The sequence below is a fragment of the Epinephelus lanceolatus genome, chromosome 6 (assembly GCF_041903045.1).
Source record: "Epinephelus lanceolatus isolate andai-2023 chromosome 6, ASM4190304v1, whole genome shotgun sequence".
NCBI classification, from domain to species: Eukaryota; Metazoa; Chordata; class Actinopteri; order Perciformes; family Serranidae; genus Epinephelus; species Epinephelus lanceolatus.
This window is the reverse complement of record NC_135739.1, coordinates 22347762-22375454: the sequence shown is the minus strand read 5'-3', so window position 1 is coordinate 22375454 and position 27693 is coordinate 22347762. Positions and strand designations below refer to the sequence as shown.

General features: G+C 41.9%; 1 protein-coding gene across 1 annotated transcript in view; it reads right to left on the bottom strand.

The window, feature by feature from the left end:
- ankrd13c (ankyrin repeat domain 13C) overlaps positions 1-26878 on the bottom strand; it is a 41628-nt gene extending 14750 nt beyond the window's left edge. The window contains exons 1-6 of the mRNA XM_033622004.2: positions 26208-26878; positions 24265-24306; positions 15463-15567; positions 3087-3172; positions 1902-1947; positions 884-950 (exon numbers count right to left, since the gene is read on the bottom strand). Coding sequence (XP_033477895.1) covers positions 884-950; positions 1902-1947; positions 3087-3172; positions 15463-15567; positions 24265-24306; positions 26208-26589 — 728 coding nt within the window. The 5' untranslated portion in view covers positions 26590-26878. The remainder of the gene's footprint in view (positions 1-883; positions 951-1901; positions 1948-3086; positions 3173-15462; positions 15568-24264; positions 24307-26207) is intronic.
- Positions 26879-27693: the final 815 nt, after the last annotated feature.

Here is a 27693-nt window from a genome sequence, read left to right as displayed (position 1 = left end):
ACTGTAGCACTAGAATGTAAATGAACTTGCAGTGACAGTTTTTTCCTTCACTCTCCTCCTCTCTATTTTTCTCTCTGTGCAACTCCAGGATAATAAGAGGGCATTTTGAATACCAAATTAGACAGCCAGGAGCAGTTTTAGAGAATAATGACAAGCTCCACATCAAGGATAACTCACACAGATATGGCAGAGACACAAACACACTCTTTTATGTGCTGAGTTCATTCTTCAAATAGATGTAGCAGATACGTTATGATTCCCAAATATAGCAGCACCTGTGTGTGTGCTGGATGAAGGGCAGCCCTGGTTTGTCTAACATATAACCTGGTGATAAAACTGGAAGCCAAACGTGTGTGTATGTCCTGGCTGCAGGAGCTGAACCTAAAGACCGCCTGGTGTTAGCTTTTTGCCCATGAGGCCACAGCAGCGTGGATCACCACTGTAGAGTCACTGTTGTGTCAGCATGTGTCAGAGTGTAACGAATTTCTGCTGACGCCCTTTGTAAGTGAGCTCGGCAGCAGCACATTACTCCTTCTCCTTCTGCGAGGCTCTGACTTAAATTGAAACACAGAAGTTGCTGTTCAGCTTCCTCACACTGCCGGGCACTGATTTCACACTCTAGTTAACCAAACTAGGTTGAGGGGGGAGAAAATAGGGAGGTAGAGGGAGAGGAACACAAAATGACAGATGAATGAGTAAGACTTAAAAGTAACAGAGTGCCTCGATGACAGGACTTCTGGGAAAATAACTGTTTGATTTCATGTTTCCATAAGGTGATGTTCTGGTCTTCTCTATACTGCTGTTACAAAGTAGTATTGCCTTTCTTTGTCTTCAAACACCATACAGTTTATCTAAATCGATCACATTTGTTTACGGGACTTGCCTGATGTTGAGGCCCTGCTTGTAGATCTTACAGGCGTCTGAAGGCAGGATTCTGGAGAGCAAAGGCACTGCGACATGAAAAGATACAGTAAGAATGTGTGAAACAACGTCTAAATTTAGAAAGCTCACTCAATAATGAAGACCATCATTATCTTCAAAAGCCTCAGCAGCATACAGATCTGCCGACTACAGGGCTGTATAACGTGTAGATATGTAGCTCTCTCTGATGTAACCGAAAGACAGAAACTCCCCTTCTGTTCTATCATTCCTAAAACTGATGAGGCAACAGTCCAAAATAATTCTGTGAAGGACTGCAGTGACAAAAAAAAAAATCCTCGTGACAGATCTGTGAGACTGTCTTGGTTTTACACCAGATGCTTCTCGCAGCTCTCTAACCTACAAATAATTCACTTTCTACACAATTTCCATTTACAAACACACTGTTATGCAACCAGTTTACATTTAGATACTATCATGCAACCATTACATAATCTTGCCCACCTTGTCAATAATTCACACAGACACAGTGAGTACACTGAATCCAGCCCTGGCTCACACTCTGCACCCAGACTTGTGCGGACTAAGCAGATATTGCTGCAGCTGCACCAGCAGGTATTTAGTCACACTGTTTGTTTCGTCCACATTTAGTAACAGTTTAACAGGTGAAATTATGCATTAATTAAGTGCAGCTGGAGAACAAATTCTGTTGGTAACATCAGCAGATAGCAGATAGAGAGAGATTGACAGAAGAGTATGGTGTGTCAGTTCATGTCCAGCAGGAGGTGTAATTTTCAGCCTGTAGCCACTGGTGACTCCACAGTCAATGTCCCCTTATGGCATGGATAAACACTCACCAACCAGACAGACTCCATCACTTTTTCCTGTCTGTAACACACTCTGCTGCTTGTGATTCAGACTACACCCTTACTGAGGACACATGGTTCATTTCCAGAATGGATAATGTCTGTGAAACAATGTTTCCACTATTGTAAGACAGCAGAAGGTGTTGCTTGACTCACCCCAACTTTGGAAGTCCCAGTGAAGCTCCAAGTAAAAGTCTCCAAGCTGCAGATGAAGACAAAGAAATCTTAATCACAACTAAAACTATGCAAAAGGTGCATTTTATGTGCATGAAACTTGAGAGACTAGATCAATTTTACAGAAAACAAACAGGACATAATTGCAGAATACAAATCAAAGTGGCTTTCAAAAGCCTTTCAGAACACGGACCTGAGTAAACATGAGCCTTTATGTCCACCCGTAACAAATCACGCTCGACTGACACAAGTCAATACAGCCTAATTATCCTGAGAGGTACTAAGATGGGATGAATTGCTCTCATCACCACTGGTGGTCTCAATATGGCAGTCTGTGATGATGTCAGACTGGCGGGAGATCATCGTTTCCCAGAGCTATATAATCTCTGAGAGACGAGGATGACGCAGAAAAATCTCATCTCTGCCTCTGCCGTCATCCAGGAGGGATCACATCCTGTCACGTCAAACACAGGCTCGGCTGAGTGTCAAGCAATGCACACAAACACCAAAACACAATGTTTAGGTGGTACACACTGAAGCCATCGCTATAGTAACCTCTTTAAATGCAGTGGAAACACACGGAGTTTGAGCTGCTTTGCATCTTTTAAATTGGTGTTGTATCTGCTCATCTGCTAACTTGCTCCCCGACTCTCTTGTGGGGGTGGCGTTGCTGCACAGCTGACCTGGAAGCTAAAATCGCCAGATGATTACGCCTACAGTTTGGCCTCCATAACTTCATGTTAAGCAGACAACAGAGCACAACGGATCCTCGTTTGGTTGCTCTTAGAAGCATACACGTCTGTCTGTACATAACTATATCTTTACAGTGTGTGTGTGTGTGTGTGTGTGTGTGTGTGGGTGGCATCATGTCGCCAAGTTAAACAAACTCTGAAGGATAATGGTCTGTCTGTTAGCCTTTACACGTTCACCCTTTGTGTGTGTGTGTGTGTGTGTGTGTGTGTGTGTGTGTCGTCATACCAGACAGCCACACAAGTACTAAGGTTTCATTTAACGTTCAGCATGTGTGTCCCTCCTGTCTTTGCTCTGGTGTGATTAGGGAGACAGAGAGCATGAAAAGGGACGAGATGGGAGCAGAATGAGGAGTAAGACGATCTGATTAGAAGCATCAAGATGTCAGGGGCAGAAAACTGAGTGAGGAGTGCTTACCTCTTTCAGGGCTTTCAGCAGCTTGGGCCTCTTGTCCTCCACAGTCTCCCTGGACTGTTGCTTCAGCTTCCTCAGCAGCGCCGTGACTGAAGGACAAAGAGACACAAAAGAGAAGCACGAGTAAGACTAGTGAGATTTTTTTGTGGTGTCAAAACAAAGCAGTGGCTCAAGAGCATTTCAACACAAAAATATATTTTTAAAAACGTGTTAGAGAAAAGTAACATGTTCCAATAACGGCTGAGTATGATAATTTTTTTGAGAACAACCTTTTGCTTTTACTGATTCTGATCCCAGCACTTAACTTGCTCCAAAGAAAAAAATATTCACTATATTCAAAAACTAATTTCTCCACCATGCTGCTCTTGTTTTGGCAAAGCATCCTCATCAACATGGCACGACAGCCAGCTTCTGTCTGATCGTGATTAGTTGGCTGAAGAAAAACGAAGTTTCATTTTCACAGGCTGAACCTTCCTCACTTTACTCTTCTGAAATGAGTTTTTATGAGAGCATCCTCCTTCTGGGTGCACTGCAGCACCTCCTCACTCACTGTAATGTAAAGAAGTTGATAAAAGATTTGATATGTGAGCAGTTGTTGTTACTTCATCCACCCCATAAGCCCAAATGTGTATGCCGAAATTCATGCTGCATTAAAGTAACACTGAGCAGGAAAGTGACTGTTAAGATATTACCGTGATCCTGTGTCAATGTGAGGTCTTAAAGTTCCCATTCAGACGCGTTGCAATAATATTTCGTTTAACACAGCTTTCCAACAAAAAAGTTGGAAAAATAACTGAAGAAGGGGGCTTCAAGGAGATCTACTCTGTCCCCCTCATTGAGAAATTCTGGATCAGCCCTTGCATCCTGCCCACCACCACTGCTCATGCTATGGTAGCCTGTGGAAGAGCAGTGGGCATCAACATGACTAGCGTTAGTGCTGCAGGAAACATTGGAGTGATTCACCATACATGTTTGAGCCTCAGTCAACTCCAGACTCAGATGAGGAGTCTGTTTGTGCACCAAACTCTGGGACTAGCAGAAGATTTAGAATGATAAGTGTAGTTAGCATCTTTTATGTGTTTATGGTGTTTGCTAGCTTGTAACTGGCAGTGGCTGACAAAACATTAGTGGTTGTGAAACATTCAATAATACCTTCTATGATACTAGTGTGTTCACATTAGTGGTATACGCTGAGTAAAATGTCAATAAGAAACAGAATGCAATGATTTGCAAATCCCTTTTGACTTATATTCAATTAAATACAGTACAAAGAAAATATGTTTAATGTTCAAACTCATAACAGGGTTCAACGCTAAGGTTTTTTTTTTCACTTGCCCGGTCGGGCAAGTTGGTCAGAGATCTACTTGCCCGAAGTCAGTTTTTACTTGCCCTATAAAAATTGTTTAATTTAAGCGGCTATCAAATAACAAAGACTGCAGTTATTTTTATGTTATGTAATCTTTATTCACACTGTATTTATTAATTATAACAACATATGTCATGTATTGTAGTTTAATTCATACACAAAAATGACAGTGTCAGGGCTTAAAGTGAAAAATTTGTCAATCATTCTCCATCTATAATTTTGCGCCCTACTTGAGCCATGCCCACCTCTATTTATTTTTCACCCCTCTCTCCAGTTCTGCTGTATTAACACCAGGTTTAATATATTTTGCTTCCATCTCTCTGCCCTGCTCTACTCTACTTCAACGCTACTTAGCTCTCTCTCTACTCTACCAGTAGACTACCACATCCACCTGTTGCACAAAACGCACACAGCAGTGTTTCCCCTAGGATGGAGTTGTAGCAGCGGAAGTGAAGCACACGCATGAAAAATAATTTTCACATGCGTGAAACTTTTTTGTATGCTTGCTAAGCACAGCCTGCTGGGATGTTTCTATGTATCTACTGGCACCAGAAGGGCTCTTTCAGTACATACAGTACATTTGTGCACAGTAATGAGCAGGTGAAATGTCTGTCTAGCTTACATATGAGGTGTCTCAAGATTTAGGAACATACAATTGTGTTGAATATAATAAAAGTAAAAAGTCACTTGACATGCTGCTGTTTTGTGCTATGACCTATTTAAGTGCTGGAAGTTGTTATTTACGTGACAACGCCTGAACGCAACACAAGCTCAGCATGAGTGCCGTGCTGAGCTGCTGTGCGAGCAGCGTGTTTGTCTGTGTGTAACAGCAGTCTGTTGATTATTTACACACTGTCCATTTCAATAACTTTGTCAGCTGACAAACTGCACCGGGCTCGGGGTCAGGTTTGGTCAGGAAAATGCGGCCCGAGCCGCTCTAGCGTGCTCACCTGTGTGTGTGGCGGAACTCCGCCGTGCACGATACAGAGAGCAGAGGAGAATTGTTAACGCGTGACCATGTAGAGACAGAAATGACAAGATGACATAACATCATAAATAGTATATTGTTATGTTATTATATGAAGCGTCCGTCGCGCAAAATAATATTAATGGGGGCTGTGGGCAGGACATTGTTACACAGCTGTGCCTGTGGCTTCAGGCAGAGAGACCGCTGCATCAGAGCAGAGGAGCACGTTTTAAAATACATTTATTTTATCAATTAGTTATTAACTTTTACTATTTTTAGCAACTTGCCCGATCGGGCAAGTGAGTTGTTAGTTTACATGCCCAACCTTGAGTTTTACTTGCCCCGGGCAATCGGGCAATCCTTGTTGAGCCCTGCATAAACTTTATTGTTGCATCTAAATATACACTTGATACACTCGATGTCTGCAAGACGTCCCAAAAAAGTTGGGACAGGAGCAACATAAGACTGGGAAAGTTGTGGAAGGCTGTTTGGAACATTCATCACGTAAAAAGGATCATTGGTAACAGAAGTATCATGACTGGGTATGAAAGGGGCATCTTTTAAAGGCAAAATTTTTCACAAGTTAGGATGGTCACTCTGTGAAAAACTGTGGGCGAACAGTTCAACAGTCTAAAAACAACATTTCTCAAAGCACAAATTTATGGATTTCATCATCTAATATTATTAAAAGATTCAGAGACTGCATATTAAATGCCTGTGACCTTTGACTCCTTAGGCTGACATGCATTAAACACTGACGTGATTATATAAAGCATTTTACTGCATGTTCAGGAACACTTTGGAAAACTACTGTCGGTACACACAGTTTATCACTGCATCTACAAACAGAAGTTAAAGACTCTACTATGCAAGGCAAAAGCCATATGTTAACAACAACCGGAAACAAAGCTTACTTCTCCAAGCCCGAGCTTGTCTGAGACAGACTAACACAAAATAGAAAAGTGTGCTGTGGTCTGACAAGTTCACATTTAAAATTCTTTTTGGAAATCATGGACATCGTGTCCTCTGGGCTAAAGAGGAACAGGACCCTCCAGATTGTTACCAGCACAAAATTCAATAGCCAGCATCTGTGATGGTATGTGGGTGTGTTAGTGCCCATGGCATCATGGGTAACTTGCACATCTGTGAAGGCCTTGTTAATACTTAAAGTTACATACAGGTTTTGGAGAAACATATGCTGCCATCCAGACGACGTCTTTGTCAGGGACGTCCCTGCTTATTCCAGCAAGACAACGCCAAGCCACATTCTGCACGTGTTCCAACAGCGTGGCTTTGTAGTAAAAGAATGCTAGTACTAGACTGGCCTACCTGCAGTCCAGACCTGTCCCCCACTGAAAATGTGTGGCACATTATGAAGCACAAAATATGACAATGGATGCATCAGACTGTTGAGCAACTGAGGTCGTATATTAAGCAAGAATGGGAAAGAATTTCATTTTCAATATTTCAACAAGTGTCCTCTGTTCCCAAAAGCTTACTCAGTGCTGTTACAAGGAAAGGTAAGACAGTGATTGACTTTTGAATTAGTGACATACCTAATACAGCCTGCCCAGGTTGTATCTGAATCTCAGAGTTAAGCATTCAGATATCGCTCCTGTCAGTAAAGGAATGTGAAAACACCTCTCTCGTGACAAACTGCACAGATACAAGTCAGTATAGTCAAGGTCAGACATTATAGGGGACATAAACAGAATAAAGTGGAGGGGATCTTTAAGGTTAAAGCTTAAGCCTGTATGAACACTGTGAGTCAACACCATTATCTCAGTAACTGACTCAGTATGCAAATCCTGTCAGCAATGTGACTTGCTGAAGGCAAAGATCACGCAGTTTACAGTAACGATGGCTTTTGGCTCAGAGATATGCTGACTTCCTGGGGCCAGATGGGACACTCCCAGCAGCATCGGGCCAATCCCTGCACACTGCCTGCAGGGATCAAAACGTTTCCAGGAAGTTCAAAGGGAACAAGCCTGGCAGATATGGAGCTGCCTGCTAATGAGCTGCGCCTTTAACCTCTTTAACGACCTGGGGGAGAGACGCACTCACAGGAGACTTTTAACCATGACGGGTCAGATTAATAAGCATTCACAGCGCTGTGGCCCGCTGGCTGCAGGAGAGCTGCTTGTTTATGCAAAAGAAAAGGATCCAAACCCAACTAGCAGGCATTTATTTAAATGTTATTTGCTGTTTATAAGGGGAGTGGAAGCATCGGTGGCTCACTGACATAATTGTGGTGCTTTGATGAAGCCAGGAGGGGATTAAATGACGACATGACTGTGCCACTTATAAACTAACGGAAACTGTAATAAAAAAAAAAAAAGAAAATGTTTGGCTTGTGACACCCACACTGCCCTACATTTTAATAGGCCGCAAAGCAATGGTGGACATATGTTATGATCATCAGCCTAACTAGCTCCTGTGCTCCACGTGGCGAGTCAACATACACAAACATGTTGTTCATATTGTCTTATTGATGCTCCCTATCAGGCAGCACAGATGGGGGGTGGAGGGCTCGATGGTAAAACAAGTCCAAATCAGAGCAAAGGCACGCACACACAAACACACGCACTAACACACATGATGACATACGCGCCAATTGACACAGACACAAGTACAGGATGAGGGTGTCTTTGTGGCCCGCCTGCCTAATGAGTGTGGACAAGCTCTGGATGGGGCTCCTCCTGATCCACGCCGCCTCTCAGCGGGACGAGGAAAAAAGTAGAGTCTTACCATCTGCCCACAGACCACCCAGCCAACACAGGCTGAGAAACTGACGCCGACCTGTTTAACACTAACCCAAACTGACTCTCCACGCTGGAGCCAATTCACCCAGATACTGAATAGGGCACTTTCCTGGCATTAATTAGACGACTGATCTCAGTGATTTCACCTCCACACATTAATGAAAAGAGACAGAGTCAAGCCAACGTTGTATTTACATCACCACACTGCTACTATTTAACAATTAGGCCTTGGATCTGACTGGACAACTGCTGCTGGCAGCCCTCCAAGCATATTGAGAACAGTCAATATTGACTCAGGTATGCTGTGGAGTCACTGAGTGGTGGAGCAACACAGGGAGGCAGCAGCAAACAGGCCAATCTGAATATACAGTACAGGCCAAAAGTTTGGACACACCTTCTCATTCAATGCGTTTTCTTTATTTTCATGACTATTTACATTGTAGATTCTCACTGAAGGCATCAAAACTATGAATGAACACATGTGGAGTTATGTACTTAACAAAAAAAGGTGAAATAACTGAAAACATGTTTTATATTCTAGTTTCTTCAAAATAGCCACCCTTTGCTCTGATTACTGCTTTGCACACTCTTGGCATTCTCTCCATGAGCTTCAAGAGGTAGTCACCTGAAATGGTTTTCCAACAGTCTTGAAGGAGTTCCCAGAGGTGTTTAGCACTTGTTGGCCCCTTTGCCTTCACTCTGCGGTCCAGCTCACCCCAAACCATCTCGATTGGGTTCAGCCCGGTGACTGTGGAGGCCAGGTCATCTGCCGCAGCACTCCATCACTCTCCTTCTTGGTCAAATAGCCCTTACACAGCCTGGAGGTGTGTTTGGGGTCATTGTCCTGTTGAAAAATAAATGATCGTCCAACTAAACGCAAACCGGATGGGATGGCATGTCGCTGCAGGATGCTGTGGTAGCCATGCTGGTTCAGTGTGCCTTCAATTTTGAATAAATCCCCAACAGTGTCACCAACAAAACACCCCCACACCATCACACCTCCTCCTCCATGCTTCACAGTGGGAACCAGGCATGTGGAATCCATCCGTTCACCTTTTCTGCGTCTCACAAAGACACGGCGGTTGGAACCAAAGATCTCAAATTTGGACTCATCAGACCAAAGCACAGATTTCCACTGGTCTAATGTCCATTCCTTGTGTTTCTTGGCCCAAACAAATCTCTTCTGCTTGTTGCCTCTCCTTAGCAGTGGTTTCCTAGCAGCTATTTGACCATGAAGGCCTGATTCGCGCAGTCTCCTCTTAACAGTTGTTCTAGAGATGGGTCTGCTGCTAGAACTCTGTGTGGCATTCATCTGGTCTCTGATCTGAGCTGCTGTTAACTTGCCATTTCTGAGGCTGGTGACTCGGATGAACTTATCCTCAGAAGCAGAGGTGACTCTTGGTCTTCCTTTCCTGGGTCGGTCCTCATGTGTGCCAGTTTCGTTGTAGCGCTTGATGGTTTTTGCGACTCCACTTGGGGACACATTTAAAGGTTTTGCAATTTTCCGGACTGACTGACCTTCATTTCTTAAAGTAATGATGGCCACTCGTTTTTCTTTAGTTAGCTGATTGGTTCTTGCCATAATATGAATTTTAACAGTTGTCCAATAGGGCTGTCGGCTGTGTATTAACCTGACTTCTGCACAACACAACTGATGGTCCCAACCCCATTGATAAAGCAAGAAATTCCACTAATTAACCCTGATAAGGCACACCTGTGAAGTGGAAACCATTTCAGGTGACTACCTCTTGAAGCTCATGGAGAGAATGCCAAGAGTGTGCAAAGCAGTAATCAGAGCAAAGGGTGGCTATTTTGAAGAAACTAGAATATAAAACATGTTTTCAGTTATTTCACCTTTTTTTGTTAAGTACATAACTCCACATGTGTTCATTCATAGTTTTGATGCCTTCAGTGAGAATCTACAATGTAAATAGTCATGAAAATAAAGAAAACGCATTGAATGAGAAGGTGTGTCCAAACTTTTGGCCTGTACTGTAGTTTCAAATATTTAAACTCTATTTAAACTCACGGTAGCACGTCAATTAACTTTACAGACAAGACATCTAAAAAGACTCAAAATGACCACATTAACGGGAGATAACACACCCCAAGCAGGATGAAGAGCTCTTAATGTTTGATCAGTAATTTTAAGCCGCTCTCAAGTAATATGCAGAAATGCACTGTGGAGGAAATTTAGTTTAAGGTTCAGTGTACAAGAATTAAGGGGGTTTATTAGCATAAATGACATAACTAGAATGTTTTGTTGTTGTGTATAATCACCTGAAAATAAAAATCATTGTGTTTTCATTATCTTAGAATGAGCCATTTATATCTACAGAGAGAGTGGGTCCTCGGCTATGGAAATCACCATGTTGCACAGCCATGTTTCTGCAGTCCAGAATGGACAAACTAACCACTGACTCTAGGTAGGATCATTTATGTTTCTGCATCAGCCTGCATAATAAGCAGCCCCTCCTCAACGAGTGTGGTGAAAAAACACTGATTTCTTTCTTCTTTTTTTTTTTTACTGCATTATTCTGTGTTTTTACCAGTCTAAATCACCAGATCTGTTTACTTTGAAGTGGAAGAGACTTGAGGATCATTCTGCTCCCAGCAAAAACCTCCTGAATGTCTGATACTTAAGCCAAATGGCACAGGAGAAACACTGATTTGTAACATGAAACTGCGTTATTCAGTGTTTCTTTCTGCTTAAATCAGTAGGTCCTCCTTAACAATGAACACTGAAGGAGAAGTTTCAGATGGTTGCACTCTGCAATCCTCACCATTAGATGCCACTAAATCCCCCTGAATCTAACACACTGTTCCTTTAAAGCAGGATTTACACTTCTCCGTTGAATCGACACTGTAGCCTGACGTGCACCTCCCCAGAAATGTAAACTACACGTCGCGGTGAGGCAGACCTCCTGTATATCTTTGTAAGCTGACACCATTTCCCTCAGTGGAAACAAAACTGACATTACTTTAATTATACAGATAAGAAACAATAAACTTTGAAGACAATAAAGGTTCCACAAAATTAACATTTCTTGTGTGTGATTTATCCTGGCTTTATATGGGCAGAGGAAATCTTAGTTATTTGCTAGGCTAATTTATACAATGTAAAATGCCATAGGCTGGTGCTAAAAACATTAGCATGTTGTTTTTGTGGGGAAAATGTGTCCAGATAAAGACAAGTGTTTGTCTGTGAATGCTGCGAGTTATAATGAAGCCGATTTGTGTACCTGTGTTTGAAATTGTGGCTACTAAGCCATGTTTAATGTGTTTAATATGTTTTTTGAATCGGCTAAACTTTACAACACTTCACAGAAACTCAGCCGCCGACTAGTGTTTTGGAGGTGTAACTGCAGAGTGACTCAGACACACCACCACACAATTATAAATGCTCACAATGGTGTAGGCTACAGTGTAGGCTCTGCATGGAGCTGATGGATCTTTAATACTTAGCTTTAATAGTATTTATTCAGAGGTATTATTGCCTTTTAAATGCAGTATTTACTTTGCTATGAAACCTACAGTATGTGACTGTAGGTCTAACACTATAGATGTGGAGAGGACTCCAGTACCTGGCGTAACCCCAAAACTGTCAATCAGGATCATCTGATACTTTCATACCACAACAAAATAATAAGAAGACAATTTGATATTATGGTCCAGTGTTTGAGGACAGAGCAAGAACCAATGAAAGCCAGCAAGCGGTTCCCCGTCTAATAAAACACCAACATGACTGTGGCAGCATTTCAACGAGCTCCTGAAGCCGACAACACAGCTGTGAGAGTGGAGGGACAGAAATAGCTCTTATTGAACAAAACACATGACAAAAACTATTTCAGAGCCCCATTTTGCCTCCTTGTTCAAATGATACAGCCGTTAGTGACAAAAGCTCAGGAGACAAATGCATCAGAACACAAACAAATGGAAATTAGTCACAAACACTGGTTATAAATAACACAGTGAGAAAACTGAGTTACTTTTTTTTTAATCAATCATATTCAAAAAAATATTTTCTTTAAAAGAAACAAGCCTAACTGTGTGTATGTAGAACCAGACCTCTATTTTACAGCATTGTCCAGCCATAGACATTTGCCTTACTGAAACCAAACAAAGCTCCCACATTCCCACTCCCCTCACAGTCTCCTGACACCCGCCGACTCAGCTCATACTGACTAACTACTAGGCGAGGTTCTGCAGGGCTAAGCCTGTAAAGGACTCAACATTTATTGCGCTGAATAAGGAAAACAGTCACAGTTTCCTTCTGCACCTTTCTCCTTTAATGTCACTGTGACACCCAGGTGAAACTCTGGCGGACAAGTGTGATTGTTTTACAGTGTGGAGGCTCAGTCATCTGTAACTGAGCTGTCACAACACAGGCCAAGCCCTGAACTTTCAAGCGACATTATGGAACACAAAGAGGCAAAGAGTGGTCAAACAATAACAGCCGTCTACGTCAGTGGCAGAGTTTTTGGTTCAGTGCAACAGAAGCTGCAGTCTCTCTTGTCTGCTGATTGATGTGATAAGTAGACTGACCTACTGTACCTGTCTGCCAGCAGGTTTAGCCTGTAGATGTCTACTGATCTAAACTGATCTGGCCTACTAACTCCTCTGCCTGGGCCATGTCCAGGAGAAGCAGCTTCAGTCCTTGTGAGTTTGCTCTTTCCATAAACAGCATTCCACAGAGGTCTTTGAATCTCTCTTAAGCTCTTCATGAACAGGACTAGTATTATCAGGGGACCTCATGTAATTTAGATATTACCCCCTCACGTCTGTGTTTTGTGCAGCACATTTTCATGGGATAAGCAAAGTGTGTATTTTACTTGAATTAACTGACGTCATCCTCCAGATATGATGCATGCAGTCATTTGTAACTCCACTTTACACAACACAGAAACACGACAGAAACACTAAGTTAAACAAATAGCATGTCATCCATTTCATCATCTTTAGAGATATCACTCTTCTGATAGATTTGAGCTCGCTCTTTCTGCTGTGTAGAGACATGAGCCTCCTCCACCCAAAATGCTGGCAAAACTTTCATTCATAACTGCCAATGCAACTGACCAGGAAAGAGGCGGGAACACGGCTCAGAGAAAACAAAAACAATCTAAATACAACCTCACATCACAGAGATGTCTATTCACAAGGGACCAACATTTTCACATGACCTCTGTGTTTTGCAAAATGTGGCAGGTAATTTGCGTTGGGATTTTTACTTGACAAATTACCGACATGGCGGATTTGCACAGGATTAAGATCACAGACGACCTCTGCAATCATTATAAATTACTGGAAATCCCCAGGTAATACTGGTCCCATGCGAATAGGACTTTAGTTGGTCCCCACCACCTGGTGCACATTTGTCTTATGGTGTCCAGAACCAAAGCTGCTATTACAATGAAAACAATCATCTCTGCTTTTTGAAAAGAGAGCGTTTACAAGGCACTAATGCCAAAATCAGCCCTTTGTTAAAAAAATGCAGGGGGCTGCATTTGGGGTGTGTTGCTTCTGGTACCTCTGAGACAATGCAAGTCCAGTTGGAGCTACTACTAAGGTATTACAGACATCACTATAATGGTACAACTGCTTTCCTTACACCAGCCTCATGTCTTTTAACAATATTCAGACACCAGGAGCAAAACAGCAAGTGACACACAGTATGTCATACAGCTGCATTACACAGTCATCCGTACAAGCCAGACCAGGTGAGGACTTCTGTCAATGGCAATGTAAATTGGTGTTACAGAGTTCATTAGCGGCTTCAGTCAATACAGACACTTGTGAACCCAAGGTAAGGTAAGTGGCATAAGAGAATTAATTAGAGGATGCAGTCAATGGAGACACTTTAAGCTGCTCAATGTTGGTGCCAAGTGGCTGCACTTATAAGAGCTGACACTGACAAAATTCAACATAATCATTCTGCCTTTTAGATTCACTGTAGCCACACAGCAAAGGTCTCAATTTAATATTGTCGCTTCAATGTTTAGCCGGTTATCTGCAGGAGTAAGGAGCCCTACAACTGTTACTGACCCTTACTGATATTCTATGTCCGGGGCTGACATGTTACCAATATTTGGCAGTAAAAATGTTTCATAATGATACATTGCTTTGTTCTAGTGTAAAGATATTTACCTCCATGCTTCTTAACAGCGTCTTAACATCTGACGTGACGTGCCACCCTGCCACCTCGCACGCTGAGGTATTTAAAGACAATGGAGACTTCTAAAAAAAACAATATAATGATGGCACTTTTGAAACGACATCAAGGGCTTTTTTATGTTTAGTGAACTGGAGGGATGTCTGGAACAACCATTGTTCTTTTTCTCTCTTATTGTCTTTTCACATATCAGCTTAAATACAGTTTCCAAACACCATGTACCTGCCAATATCTCAGTCTGGCTGCAGTTTTGTAGCAGTGCTGCAGTGCTGCAATTTAGTTTGACACATTGGTACTAGTATCTCACCACTGCTCCCACACACAGAATGAAACCTCAGGCCTTCCTGTTCCATGACCACCATGTCAAAAGCTTTGAAAACACATAGGACAAAATGCATCTCTTACGTAAACATGGGGCTTTAAGATATATGAACACTTAAAGGTCTAGTACAGGTCTGCTTGAATATACATTTTGGAAATTGCTCATATGCAGAAGTTCAATATTAAATATGTTAATGAAGCTGCCACTGTACAAAGGTCTTCTCATCCAACACCCGGTGCCTATTAAAACTAGCGTGATTGGTTTCACTTACTGCTCGTATGAATAATGTTTTGTACAAGTTCATGTTTACAAATAGAAGCAGATAAATCCATTTGAAACAAAACACATTCTTGAAAAGATATCAAAAACACATAAAGTTTGAGCCTCTATGAACTGTGGGTAGAAAATGGGCGAGGTAGGGGCTCGAGCATAATCAGCCTATGAGGAGCGAGCGAAACATCTAATGAATTGCCTTTCATCGGAGCACAAAAGCCTGAGGGCCTTGAGGAATGTCCCCTCTCTCTCAGAGGGACAAAGGAGGCAGGCCAGCGTCGTGGCCTCACTTGGAGGCAGCGGCGTGGAAGAATGTGCAGAGGCAACTGTTGATTTGCATCTGTTGATCGGACCTTTTTTTCTCCCCCGTCAATGTTTTCACACGGGAAAACCCAAACTGAAACACACTTGAAGCCATTTTGATGCCAGTAACTATGCCCACTGACCAACATCGTGTCAGCTGTTGTGGGGTTTCAGTGTATTGCCAAGCAGCGCCACTCGGTCAGTCGCAGGTACTTACTCATTTGTCGATCTCCGTAGCTGATGGCCTCGGCAAGGGGGCTCCATCCCTGAGCGTTCTTTACCTTCACTGGTGCATTGTGGGCCAGCAGCAGGTGTGCACACTCTGTAAGTAGGAAAGGAAGACAGTCAGATAGGTAGATAATTACTTGAATCATTACCTTGTAGGATTTACTAACAGTGTGCAAACTAAAGACCAGCACCAACAACACAACCGAGGAAACAGAGAGAAATCTCATTAAATGCATGACTCAGTAGGTGCTTCCATTAAAGATCTGTTATTTTTCATCCTAAGTCTAGCTGTTTTTGGAAGATCCCTGAAATATAACTGCAGTCTACTTATGTACATTTTAAAAAGTTCCCCAATATGTGAAAGGTGGTTCTGCATCAAACAGGTACCCCGTAAAGAAAGTGGCTTTTCTCTCTGACCACCAATTAAAATCTTGGCTGCTGCTTTCTGCTTGAACAGGAGGCACTAGAGACACATTTAATTCAGGCAATAAAAGAGAGGTGATAAAAGCATAAACGAATTCCTCCTAAGTGATAAACGCAGCCCCATTAAAAGATTAACAGTTGTTGTTTTTTTTTTTTGACCAGAGCAAAACAAGATTCTGCACCTAAGCATCAAAGGTGCCTCAGAGATGAGTCACAGGTACCATGAAATTGGTTTTCTTTTAACTAGAGAAACACAAATATAAACAGAAAAACAGATGGGACAGGAGTGATGTGGCATTTAGCAAAAATGACCTTTATTAAAGGCCAAACGCCAATGGCTGAACAAGCTCTAATGACTCTCCTCATTTGTCTTTCCGATGTGTAGTGTCAGGACACTGGAAAGACAAATGAGGAGAGTCATTAGAGCTTGTAAACTGAAAAATGAAGCCAACACGAAACTGCAGTTCCTTGAATGGCCACTTGAGGCTGGCTCCAAAAGGAAGTCAATCTCCATAGACCCCCATGTCAAAAAACCCAACTTTACAGCAGAAATAAACATGTATACAGCCTGGTACAACAAATTGGTCTATCTAGCTAATTTCAACATTCAACTGCGAAAACTACGCAGGTGTGAATTTTTTTTACATAAATCACCTGTTTACATTTCTATTAAGGCTAAAAGTTTAAAAGTTACACATGTCTAAGGGCGTGATAGGCTGTCTGCAAGCCAGGCTTCATAAATTCTAAGGTTGTTTCTCAAAGTCAAGGAAAGTTCTTTAAATGGCTGAATTTCAAGGAGGCTACATCATCAAATCCCACCTAAGGACTGTTCCAATGTCAAGGATCCTTCAAATTCTACCAAGGACAGAGTCCTTTATTCAGAGAAATTTCAAGGATGCATGTGTTTACCCTCAGCGGGTATGAAGTACCCACAATTGCAGTGCCAGTGCAGCTCGGCAGGATTTAGATTCCAGGATTAATATCTCCAGGAGTTTTTAATCAAACAAGCATGAAAGTAACTGACATAAACCTCATAATTAACACTTTCCAATGTGTACACTGCCAAATGATGAGCTTTTTAAAAAACTGAGATTTAGATAAAACATAAAAGTGTTTAAATTAATCATTTACAGCAGTGACAGAGTGCTAAGTGGCACAAAAGTTTCATTTAGCTACCTGTTTGTTTTTTCAAATATAATCCAGAAATCTATTCTCGTGTGACTCTGAAAATACTGCCTACATTTGTTCAAATTGTACAGCAACATTAGAGAGTGCCAAAATTATCACAGTCTCCTGAAACCCCCTCAGTTCACTGAGGGTTATTGACCCACACTAGGGGACACTCTTTAGCCTGTTCCAATGTGTGTTCACCGAATGCTAGGAAGGACTCTTGCCATGCTCATAAAGGACTCGTCCTTCCAAGGAAAGATCCTTGACTCTGAGAAACACCCTATGAGTCAGATCCAGGTCTTACTTATTGACAGCTCCACCCTCCTATCCAAGTATGGTCCCTTCTAGGTCCAAAAACCAAAATGGCCATGGCCTAAATGCCAAACTCAAAGCTTCCAAACTGCAGTCCACGTAGCTACATCCATTATTCTATACAGTCCATGGTTTGGCTTCAAACATGCACAGAACGTGTGTTTGAAAACAATATACATACAGTATACTGACAGGACTTCAATAAATTGAGACTGACCTAACATCCAGCATTTCCCATGAGCTGCTTTTTGTCATCACTTTTGATGTTTATATGGGGACATACACATTTATACTCAGAGCCCAGGAAAAGGCCAAGAAACTTATCTTAACTCCACGCCAACACTGTACCCAGCTCTAAAAAACTTCAAGAGAGGAACCACCCAAAAATGAAGTCCAAGACAGTTTTACTAGCTTTACTTTTGTCTTGCTGCTGCATACTTCTGTTTAATCTGATGCCACTTTTATCACTAATCACTTTGCAGTATATTTAAGATACAAATGTTTGCTGACTTCTCATACAAGATAAGGCTGTTTCCTGTCGCATCAAATCAATGATAAAAATTAATCCTGGTTTTATAGAGGGGCAGATTGTGTGTAGGATTGAGATGTCAGCTGACCCATTAACTAAAGAGCCATATGGGACCGACAGTTACACAAGACTCAGCATCCTACTTTAGAGTCCATGCAGCTATAAAATGAGGGAAGATTCTCGGGAATAAAATGTCAAAACATCCCCTGTGGAGCATCCCTCAGAGCTTGTGCTTGTATTCCAACAATGGGAAAACAGCCAAAGAGCCTCATCCCTCTTTCAATGGCAAGATCAGCAGTAAGTGCAGTGCAAAATCCCTCCACTCGCTGGGCAGCCTGTCAACAAACTACAGCAAGCCAAAAACTGAAGCCTGTTGTTCCAGCTCAGCTGTCAGTTTTGTTGTGACATCATTCATTATAGTGTTGGCGTCTGTGCGGCTCTGTCTCAGCACTGGGCAGGAGCTGTCACAGTCACAGGCCTGTGAGCAACAAACCACTCCAATGCAAAGCAGAGGCTAACTGCTAACAGTCTGCTGCTGAGACGATATGTAGGGCTTTCACTTGATAGGGCAGGAACCTGGGCTTTATCAGAGCTGTTTGACCGGCCTTTTCAACAATCGTTTATGTGGACAAAAGCCACACAGAAGCTCTCAGTACAGCCTGTCTTTCATTGCAAACATTCTAGTCAACCCTATTAGTCACGTAAACAAATTCAAACTGGTTACTGCCCTCATGTTCAGACTTGTTTCTCTGCCAAACATCAGTATGAACGGTATTAAAAAACATGCCTCCAGTGGTGTACTTGCAGAGCGAACCTGGTGCCTACAACCAGAAATAATAACGTCTGCCTTCTGAAAAGAGAATGTAACACACAACAACATTGTCACATAGTCTAAAATACCACATCACCCCTCTGATCTACATACTCAAAATGTTTTATTGATGAGAAAGAGGCCAGGGTCTCATGCATTCTTTATGACAGAAAGGAATACATTTTGAAACTCTTCCTAATTAAACTTATTATCCACACAACAAAGGGGAACGGGGCTTTCCCAGGAGAGTGGTTACTGCAAAATAAAAAGGTGCATTGTGACAGGACCCAAGGCACTCAGGCTATATTCTTTAAAGAAACAATTATCAGCAACACCACTGCTCTAATGTTGCTTTCATGTGGAAGCATGGCAAAGTGAAACTGAACAAAGACAGGCCAATGGGAAGTCACTGTGTTCACACCAGGGGAGCAGCTGAGGTTCAAAGACTTGGCTTGTGACTAGTGACTGTGACTGAATTTGTTTCCTATTAAAATTTCTGCCCAATCCTGCCTGATGCGATCTCCATGTTCAGCCCTGAATATTGTCCAAGGCTCAGCACTTCAGAAAGACTGACTAATATCAGCCATACTGCGTGCTTTAATTTAATAAAGAAGCTGCGTTGGCACCGGAAAAGGTGGATGTTACTACAGAGTGCCCCACAAAGAGTCCTACATCAGCAAACAAAAACAGCAAACCTCTGTGTTTATGCATTAGTCCGATCTGTGCCTGGGCTCAGGGATGGAGCAGCTGATAACAGGGGTTGATGTCGAGAAAGGCAGCCATGTGCACGAGTGTTTGCTTCTTGACGTAAATCCTGCATTCCCTCTGTCCTTTGACCCATATATCACCCTGCTAAACCTATGATTGTGTAATAATAATGACTGCATTTAGAGGATACTAGACATTATATAACCATGAAGAGAAAACCCAGGGCATGTGTCCTGAGCTTCCAACCTGCTAGCTCCTGATCTGACTTAAGACTTTCAGGTACATGAAGTGGACATTCAGTGCACAATCCTAGAAGTTATAGATAAGTTATGACTAGGTAAACACTTCAGTTTTGAGAGCTGTACGAAAAGGGCTGCAGATTCTTTCTATATCAATCATGTTCTCTATACAATGTCAAAAAATGGTGAAAAATCCTCATGACTTTGTTTAGACAGCTGTCGCTCAGGAGGTAGAGCCTAGAGAGAGTCCACTGATCAAAAGAGGGGCGGTTCGATCACCAGCTCCTCCAGTCTGCATGTCAAAAGCACCGTTTCCACCAAACACTTTAGGTATGGTACCTTTGGAACCAAAAGTAACCCTTCAGACATGGTACCTAGACCCTAGCGTTTCCACTGCAAACAGTACTCTTAAATGTGGGCAGGCTTCTTGTCACTCACTGCTCCGTCCACCACTCGCTGCATTTCCTTTCCACCTTTTAGTACCAGATCTGTGTGCTAGGTACCCCAACAGAAGAGGGACCAAATATGGGGACGGTACAGAAACGGGTGCAATGGTACCATCCACAACTTTTCACAGTGGAGACGGGATAAAGCGTACTGAACTGAACTGTACCGTACCATACCATACTGGTCAGTGGAAACAGGGCTAAAGTGACCTGGAATGCATGTGAATGTTTTAACTGAGTAGCTGGTGGCACTTTATACATTAGCGTCAACCACCAGTGTATGAATGGGTAGGGTAATGTAAAAGCCCTTAGAGTGGAGGGAAGATTAAAAAGGCACGATATATTCATTATGTTTTTTTTGTCTGATCAACAAAGATATGATTTATTAACATACATGGTGAAGAAGAGCAGTGATTGTGACAGCTGAACAATAACTGAGACGGTTCAATTGCTTCATAGCAGTTCAAACAATGTATTCCAATTATTTGGCTGTTAGCGTAGTTGCTGATTGGGGTGCCCTGGTAACCTAGGAGTTGGAGCACCAGCCTGCACTGCAATGTCCCTAGTTCAGTTCATGTGTTTCATGTAATTCCCCATCTCTCTATCCCTTTATTTCCTGTCATCTCTCTACCACCAGCTAACCCAAAATAAAGTTAGAAAATGCCTAACCAAAAATAATTTTATCTGTCTATGCACTAATTAATTAACTGACTAGCTATCAGCTCCCTATCACTATACTGTAGTATTTATATGTTTTTGAGTTGGTGTTTTCTTTGTAGTTTCCTTCTAGTAGGAAACAGGGGAAGAGTAATCAACAACTGCAGGTGATTAATTTGAATCAAATCGAAAAAGCTGCCTGGATGCATTAACATTTAACCTATAACTCATTAGCAATGCTTTGCAGTCCGATTCCATCCAATACGCAGTCGTGACAGTATTGATAAAAGCAACTCTCCTTGCTAGTTTCCAGGTTGATCGCATGTGCAGCAGCTGTGCAGAGGTCCTGCTCGAGTCAAACACAGCTCTGACAGAGGAATGAGGGAGGCAGAGCAGGATGGAGAAATAAAGTGCTAATCTAATGCTTTACTACGTGCAGTGGCTACAGATGGGGCACTTGTCAAGAGGCTCTATGGGCTGTTAAAACCCCCACCTTCACCACCCATTCTGATCCACGCTGAGTACATCTATAAAATAGCTTTTTCGCTCACTTCCTCAGCATCGATCACACACTCAGTGACCGAATAAAACAGCAGTTGAAGAATCTCATTGTTGCACCCTGAGGCAAAAACTAATGCTCTTGAACATCACCTGGCTTGCTTTGCAGATTGACCCAAACCAATGCTATTTTTTTCTTCAAACAACATAAATGTTAATAATGACATGCTAACATCAACCAGATTTCACAGGGTGCTCTATTTTTTAGGAATGACCTGATAAAATGTGCCTATGTGCCGTGTCCAAATGAGACTAACCCTGCCACACAGGCACTTTGGCTCCAAACACTCAGGATGTTATCTTCAGTCTCTGAAACCAGTTTCAAATATCTACTGATTTTATCGCTTTGGCCTCGAGAACAGACAGCACAACCCCTGGACAAAAAAGGAAGACAGTTTCTCTCTTTCGAGGACAGGAAACAGGCTTCAATAGAGACCTGTGTTAACCTTTTCCCTTTAACTGGGACCTCATCTTGAAACTAGGTGAGAAATACAGTATTTACTGTGCTTCAACTTTCAGTTTCCAGAAAGTTTCACTTCCAGAGAATGTGCTCGGAACACACTGTAAATAATGAGTCAGGCAGTGACTTGACAGGAGTCTCAATCCATTGTTGTTCGTTCACATTATTGATTTAGGAGTTGTTTAAATATTTACTTATTTTCTCAGCTTCACATGTCGTTCACTTTAGGCACTGTTTTCCTACTTTTCAAGAACTTCAATGATTTGTCGATTCATTTATTAAAGGATAGAAAATCACAAAGAAACTATTCAGATAATCGATTTACTGTTTATGCCATTTTTTTATTTTTAAAGATTGCTTTTTGGCCTTTTGCCTTTATTTGATTGAAAAAGTAAAGAGTGACAGGAAAAATGTGGTATGGAAAAAGCCTTAGTACATGGGGTGCACCTGGGGTGAGCTACTGGGTCATTTTTAAAACAAAAATGCCAAAGATTCTACAGTTACGGCTTCTCTAATAAGTACTGCTTTCCCTTGTTTCATATCATTTTAAGCTATACGTATTTTGGGAATACAAAACAAAGGTTTTGTAGACGCCAAATGTAGCTGGTATTTTTAAGTATTTTCCAACATTTTTTAGAGAAATAATTGGCAGACTAATTGATGATGAAATAATTGTAAGCTGCAGAAGCTGTATACGTTTCCCCTGAAGACTTCTAGCAGCTCCCAGAGAATAAGAGCTCCCTGAAATAGCAACAGAGACAGCATAATCCATTTTTCCATAAAAGGCAAAATAAGTGTGAATAAGGAATTAGGCCTGTATGGGCTGTAACCATTTGTGATAATTAAGGGAAGAATAATAATAAAATGAGATAACAAATCAAGAGAGACCTGGATGACATGTTGTAGTATCTCACAAGCAAAAAGTACATGTGTGCACTGCTGTTTCTTCTGGGAGCAATTTTAACTTATACTTGCACCTATAGATATTAACATATAACATTTATCCTTTTTCGGTATTTTATTTGTTACCAATTGCAGAATCAAAAACACAAACTGCATTATTTATCTGCTCGTATCACTCTTCTTCTTCTTCTACAAGGTGTTTTTCACCTGTACAGTAAAACCTCAATTTTAAGGGACTATGGACATAAACCACTCTGCCATTGCTAATCTGCTGCATAATAACCACACAAATGCCACGCCATACACAAAGAAAGCTGTGTCCTTCCCATCTTAACAGACCAGCCACACCCAGACTATGATCTCATGCTGTAGCCTTCAGCCTGTCTGGCCTGAGCATCCCTGGAGGACAGGCTCGCGGCTCAGGCAAGAGATAGGCAACCTCATTAGCACAATCAATTCCATAGCGAACCATCCACCACTACGCTTCGGCACTCCACTGTCTGGATTACCGATAGGCAGTGGCAGGGCCCTCACTCCATCGACAGGAATTGAACTTTCGAATGTGAAATCAATTGAAACCCACGCTCCAATGACAGACACCAAACAAATGGGAACGTGCAGTCCGAGTAACCCTATGCTTGAATTGTTCCCAGAGAACCTGCCGCAGAAAAAGGGGAGGATTAATTTTTCAATAGCATGTTCCAAAGTCTCCTTGCATTGTATTAATATTTTATGCACATGCTTTCAGTCCAGCGAAAGCAATTCAGCTAAGAACAAAATCATGTAAAGACCTCCACAAAGCCTTGATACATCATGACATATTCATCGTATACTGCAAACTGATTGTTATTCTAGGGCGTGTTACATAAACACACAACTTGTAACACTTTGATTTCCTTTTGGGACAACACACAGAACTGTACCATCTGACTGTACCATCATTTGTTCCATCTTTTCACAGCTGAGTCAAACTAACAACTATGATAATAACCAAGTGAACTCAGCACAAAAGACACCAGCGGAAAACTAATAATAGCATACTAAGCAAATATTATGGGAGAAAATGACATCTCTTATCTAAACTAATTACCTCCTTCGCCAGCCTCAAACTATTAGTCTTTGAGCCAGCGGTGGAACATCAATCAGAACAAGAGACTTCAGCCACCAAGAGGATCCTCTTTCTTGCAGTGTCATCATTATCTAATCCCCACTGATTAAATATGTCCTCTTTCTATAAATGTATTTAATAGAATACAAGGCCATAAGAGAAAGGCAGAAAATTGTTTTCTTGCTCAGTTCTTTCTTTTGACTCGGCAAGAATCCATAAACACAACCTTTTTATTCATGCATGAGCATCTTGCCATCTGGGATTTGTGTGGTGATCTGTGACAAATGTCTGGTGCTGCTTAGCCAGACAAATGCACACGCAAAGACGTGAAAACAAACTCACACAAACACACAAATAAATGGAAACACAAACAAAAGGCATACAGACCCGCAGGGAGATTCAATTAGAGTGCCACAGAGAGAGACAAATATAACCCAAGTGGAGGAGCGTGTTTAAGCATTACTCACCTTTGTGCCCCATCATGACGGCAAGATGCAGCGGTGTGTTTCCTAAAGAAGAGAGGAAAAAAAGAACAGTTTGTTGGCCGCTTTTGATAATCACAATAAGCGACGAGCATCTGTGATAAGCACTGTGCCTCTAGGACTGTCACACTCGGGGTGAATTAGATGTTTAAATTAGGAAGCAGGAGCCACTAAATTCAAAATTACATGGTAAGTATATGCCTATTGTGTGTTCTCCTACCATGACAGGCAATATTATACTCTATTAACCTACTGCACCCCAGATATCAGCTGCATTAGACTGGCAGGGACATGGCTTATTAACAGACATAAAGTAAACACTGAATACTGGCTTCATTGTAGAAATGCATTCATGGAAAATAACATTTGAGTCAGGTGTGGAGATTGCACAGGTTTTTTCTTTCCCAGGATGCAAAATGTGCCTCATAAGCACAGGAGAATCCTTAAGAGGAAGCAAAACTGCCCAGTCAGCTCCTTCAGGCTTCTTTTCCAGGGAGAGAGCAACGGGCAAGCATCCAGAGTAAAGAGGGCCTGCCTTGTAGAAGCCCTCATACGAACCATGATGTCAGTGAATATACAAGCTGGGGATCAGCTAGCAGTCCAAGTAGATGTTGTGATAAACGGAGACGCCAATTAAATGGAGGTGAATTAAATTTCATTTGTATCAGCAAAGTGTCTGTAAATCAGCCTTCATGTTACGCTAGATAATCCCAGCCTTGCTGTCAATAGTTTCCATTGGCGCCATTTCTTCTGCAAAAAGTAGTGCTGAAATGTTAAGTCAATGAGTCATTAATTTTGATAATAAATCCATTGTTTTAAGTCATTCATTGAGCAAAAACTGCCTAAAATGAATGGTTTCAGGTTGTAAAATGAGGCTTTCATGTCTCCCTGACACTTTGAAGTCATCGAATGATCAACAAAAGTCTAAAAATAATTATTAGTTGCAGCAGTATTACAGTGGAGAACTTAAAATAAAGATATTATCTGAAAGGGTTGGTGCAGTAAATGAGAAAGAATGATTTTCTATGTGGATGAATTCACCAATCAATAACTACATCATGTAACAACATCACAACCATTAACCGTACTGAGTACTTGCTGTACGTGTGGCTAATGTTGGGCTAATGGAAAGAACAGAATGCATAATAAAGCTTTACTTCTGTCTTCATATGCTACTGACTGCTGATGGAAACGTAAACACGCTAACAGCCACCCAGTGGAAGCTAAACTAAGTAAGTAAAAACACAAACTGCACTGCCACTGAACCAGGACAGGCCAAACCTTTGAAAAATACAGGCTCATGTTCCAAAACACCAGAGGCCAATACCCTGTGTGACACCTTGTTGCATTACACCACAGCAGAGCTCTGGTTTGAAGACAGTCCACATTCCAGTGCTGACACTGAACTCTAGTACAGGCCATCTTTTGTCTCGGCACGTGAACCGGAACGAAACAATCTCGTCCTTTTGTTAGTTCAGGGAGGGTTCCTGTGGAGAAATGGTGGTGTTATCTGCGCAGACTTTGCCCTTCAGTGGAGGTGTTGTGAGTCTGGGGAAAGTCTTGCAAATAACCCCTGTGACTGTGGACCAACTTCTAATAAGCATTTAACCCAAGGTGGCTTATCTGAGTGGGGTTTGTGACTGGGTCTGATTAATTAGGAATGTCTGTGTTGTAGGTGGGAGGGGCCACTGAAGCAAAACAATCATTTCTGCACAGTTTTGTTGACTTGCAGTGGATTTGGAGAAACTGTAGTGAGGTGGAATCACAATACTCATCAGTTTGGCCTTGGCAGGGAGAAGCCTCGCCTACTCCCAGTGCTGCTGAGGACTGATGGCCTATTAGCTGACTAAAACTAAGCTTCACTGGACCTTATAGTAGGTGGATCGTGATTTGTTTTGGGCTATGAGACAAGCAGCTGGTAGACTCACCATGGACGTCTTTCTGGGCGATATTCTGCGTCCGTATGAGTGAAGACAGGCGTCGGACATCTCCTTTAAACACACATTCGTGCACCGGAAAGTCCTGCCCGGTTCGGATGATGGGGTTTTTGTTGTTGTCATCGATGACATCCGATGTTGACTGTGTGGTGGTGTTGGCATTAATCTGCGACTGTTGGTTCTGCTGCTGCTGCTGTGTAGATGAAGACTTGATTAACTTGTGGTTGCTGAAGATTTTACTCGCTCTGCTCTTGTTGTTCGCCTTGGAGGCGGCGAACGTCCCGGTTGCAGCCTCCTCGTCCGGCTCCAGTAAATCCTCGTCCTTGCTCGGCCTGTGATCCTTGCGCAGGGAGCGGATCTTCTCTCCGGTCATTTTCTAAACAGTTGACGCTAGCGGAGCAGAGGGTGTCGTCGCTGACGATGACCCTCCGGGCGAACTGATGCGATTCGCCAGTTGGAAGTCTTCACGCAAACACTGTAAACTGCACAACATGAAAACACACTTAATCCTCCACCGAGCAGGCAAAAACGACCGTGTGTCCGAAGACGAACGAGCAGCGGCTTTCCTTCACCGGTTTACTATGAAAACAAACACTTCACTCCCCTCCTGTCGCTAGAAACGGTCGCTGGTTGCTGCACAACATAAGCGGCTCCAGTTGACTAGTACTCTGATACGGAAGATTCGGCTGATGTCTTCCGCCTCGTAGTATCGCGAGAGTTCAGGGCGGGTTACTAACGGTCACTCGCTAATACATTCTCCTTCAATAGAGTAGTTTCTGCAAAGCAAGGCTAATTTATACAATGTAAAATGCCATAGGCTTGTGCTAATAACATTAGCATGTTGTATCTGTGGGGAAAATGTGTCCAGATAAAGACATTGTTTGTCTGTGAATGCTGCAAGTTATAGTGAAGCCAATTTGTGTACTTGTGTTTGAAATTGTCTGTATTAAGCTGTATTTAATGTGTGTTTTGGGTGTGTTTTCAATTAACTAAACTTTACAGCACTTCACAGAAACCTCCTCCACAAGTATAAATGCTCACAATGGCGTAGGGTCTGCCGCACAAGTATAAATCCCTCTTAACAAATGATATTTACTTAAGTATGCATTTGGGATACTTCTGTATTTCTACAGTTACTTTTCTGGTGATGAATTTACATATTAGTTTGATTAATAAGTTTTTTTTTATACATACATTTTAATATCTTTAGTACTAGTGTTTAACACTGTAGCAGAATGCACATTTTAATTTTTTTTGATGCAAACTTCATTTCTATTCCACTTTATATTATTGCTTTATAATGACATACTTTTATTTCATACTCTTATTCTTACATCTTAAAATTCTCTATTCTTTTTTTTTTTTTTTTAATTATAATTTTTATCATTTCCTGGCATATCACAGAAATTAAAACAAAAAGCTGATGGGCAAAAGTCAGAAACTAAAAATGACTGCAGATAGCAGATACAGATGAGCA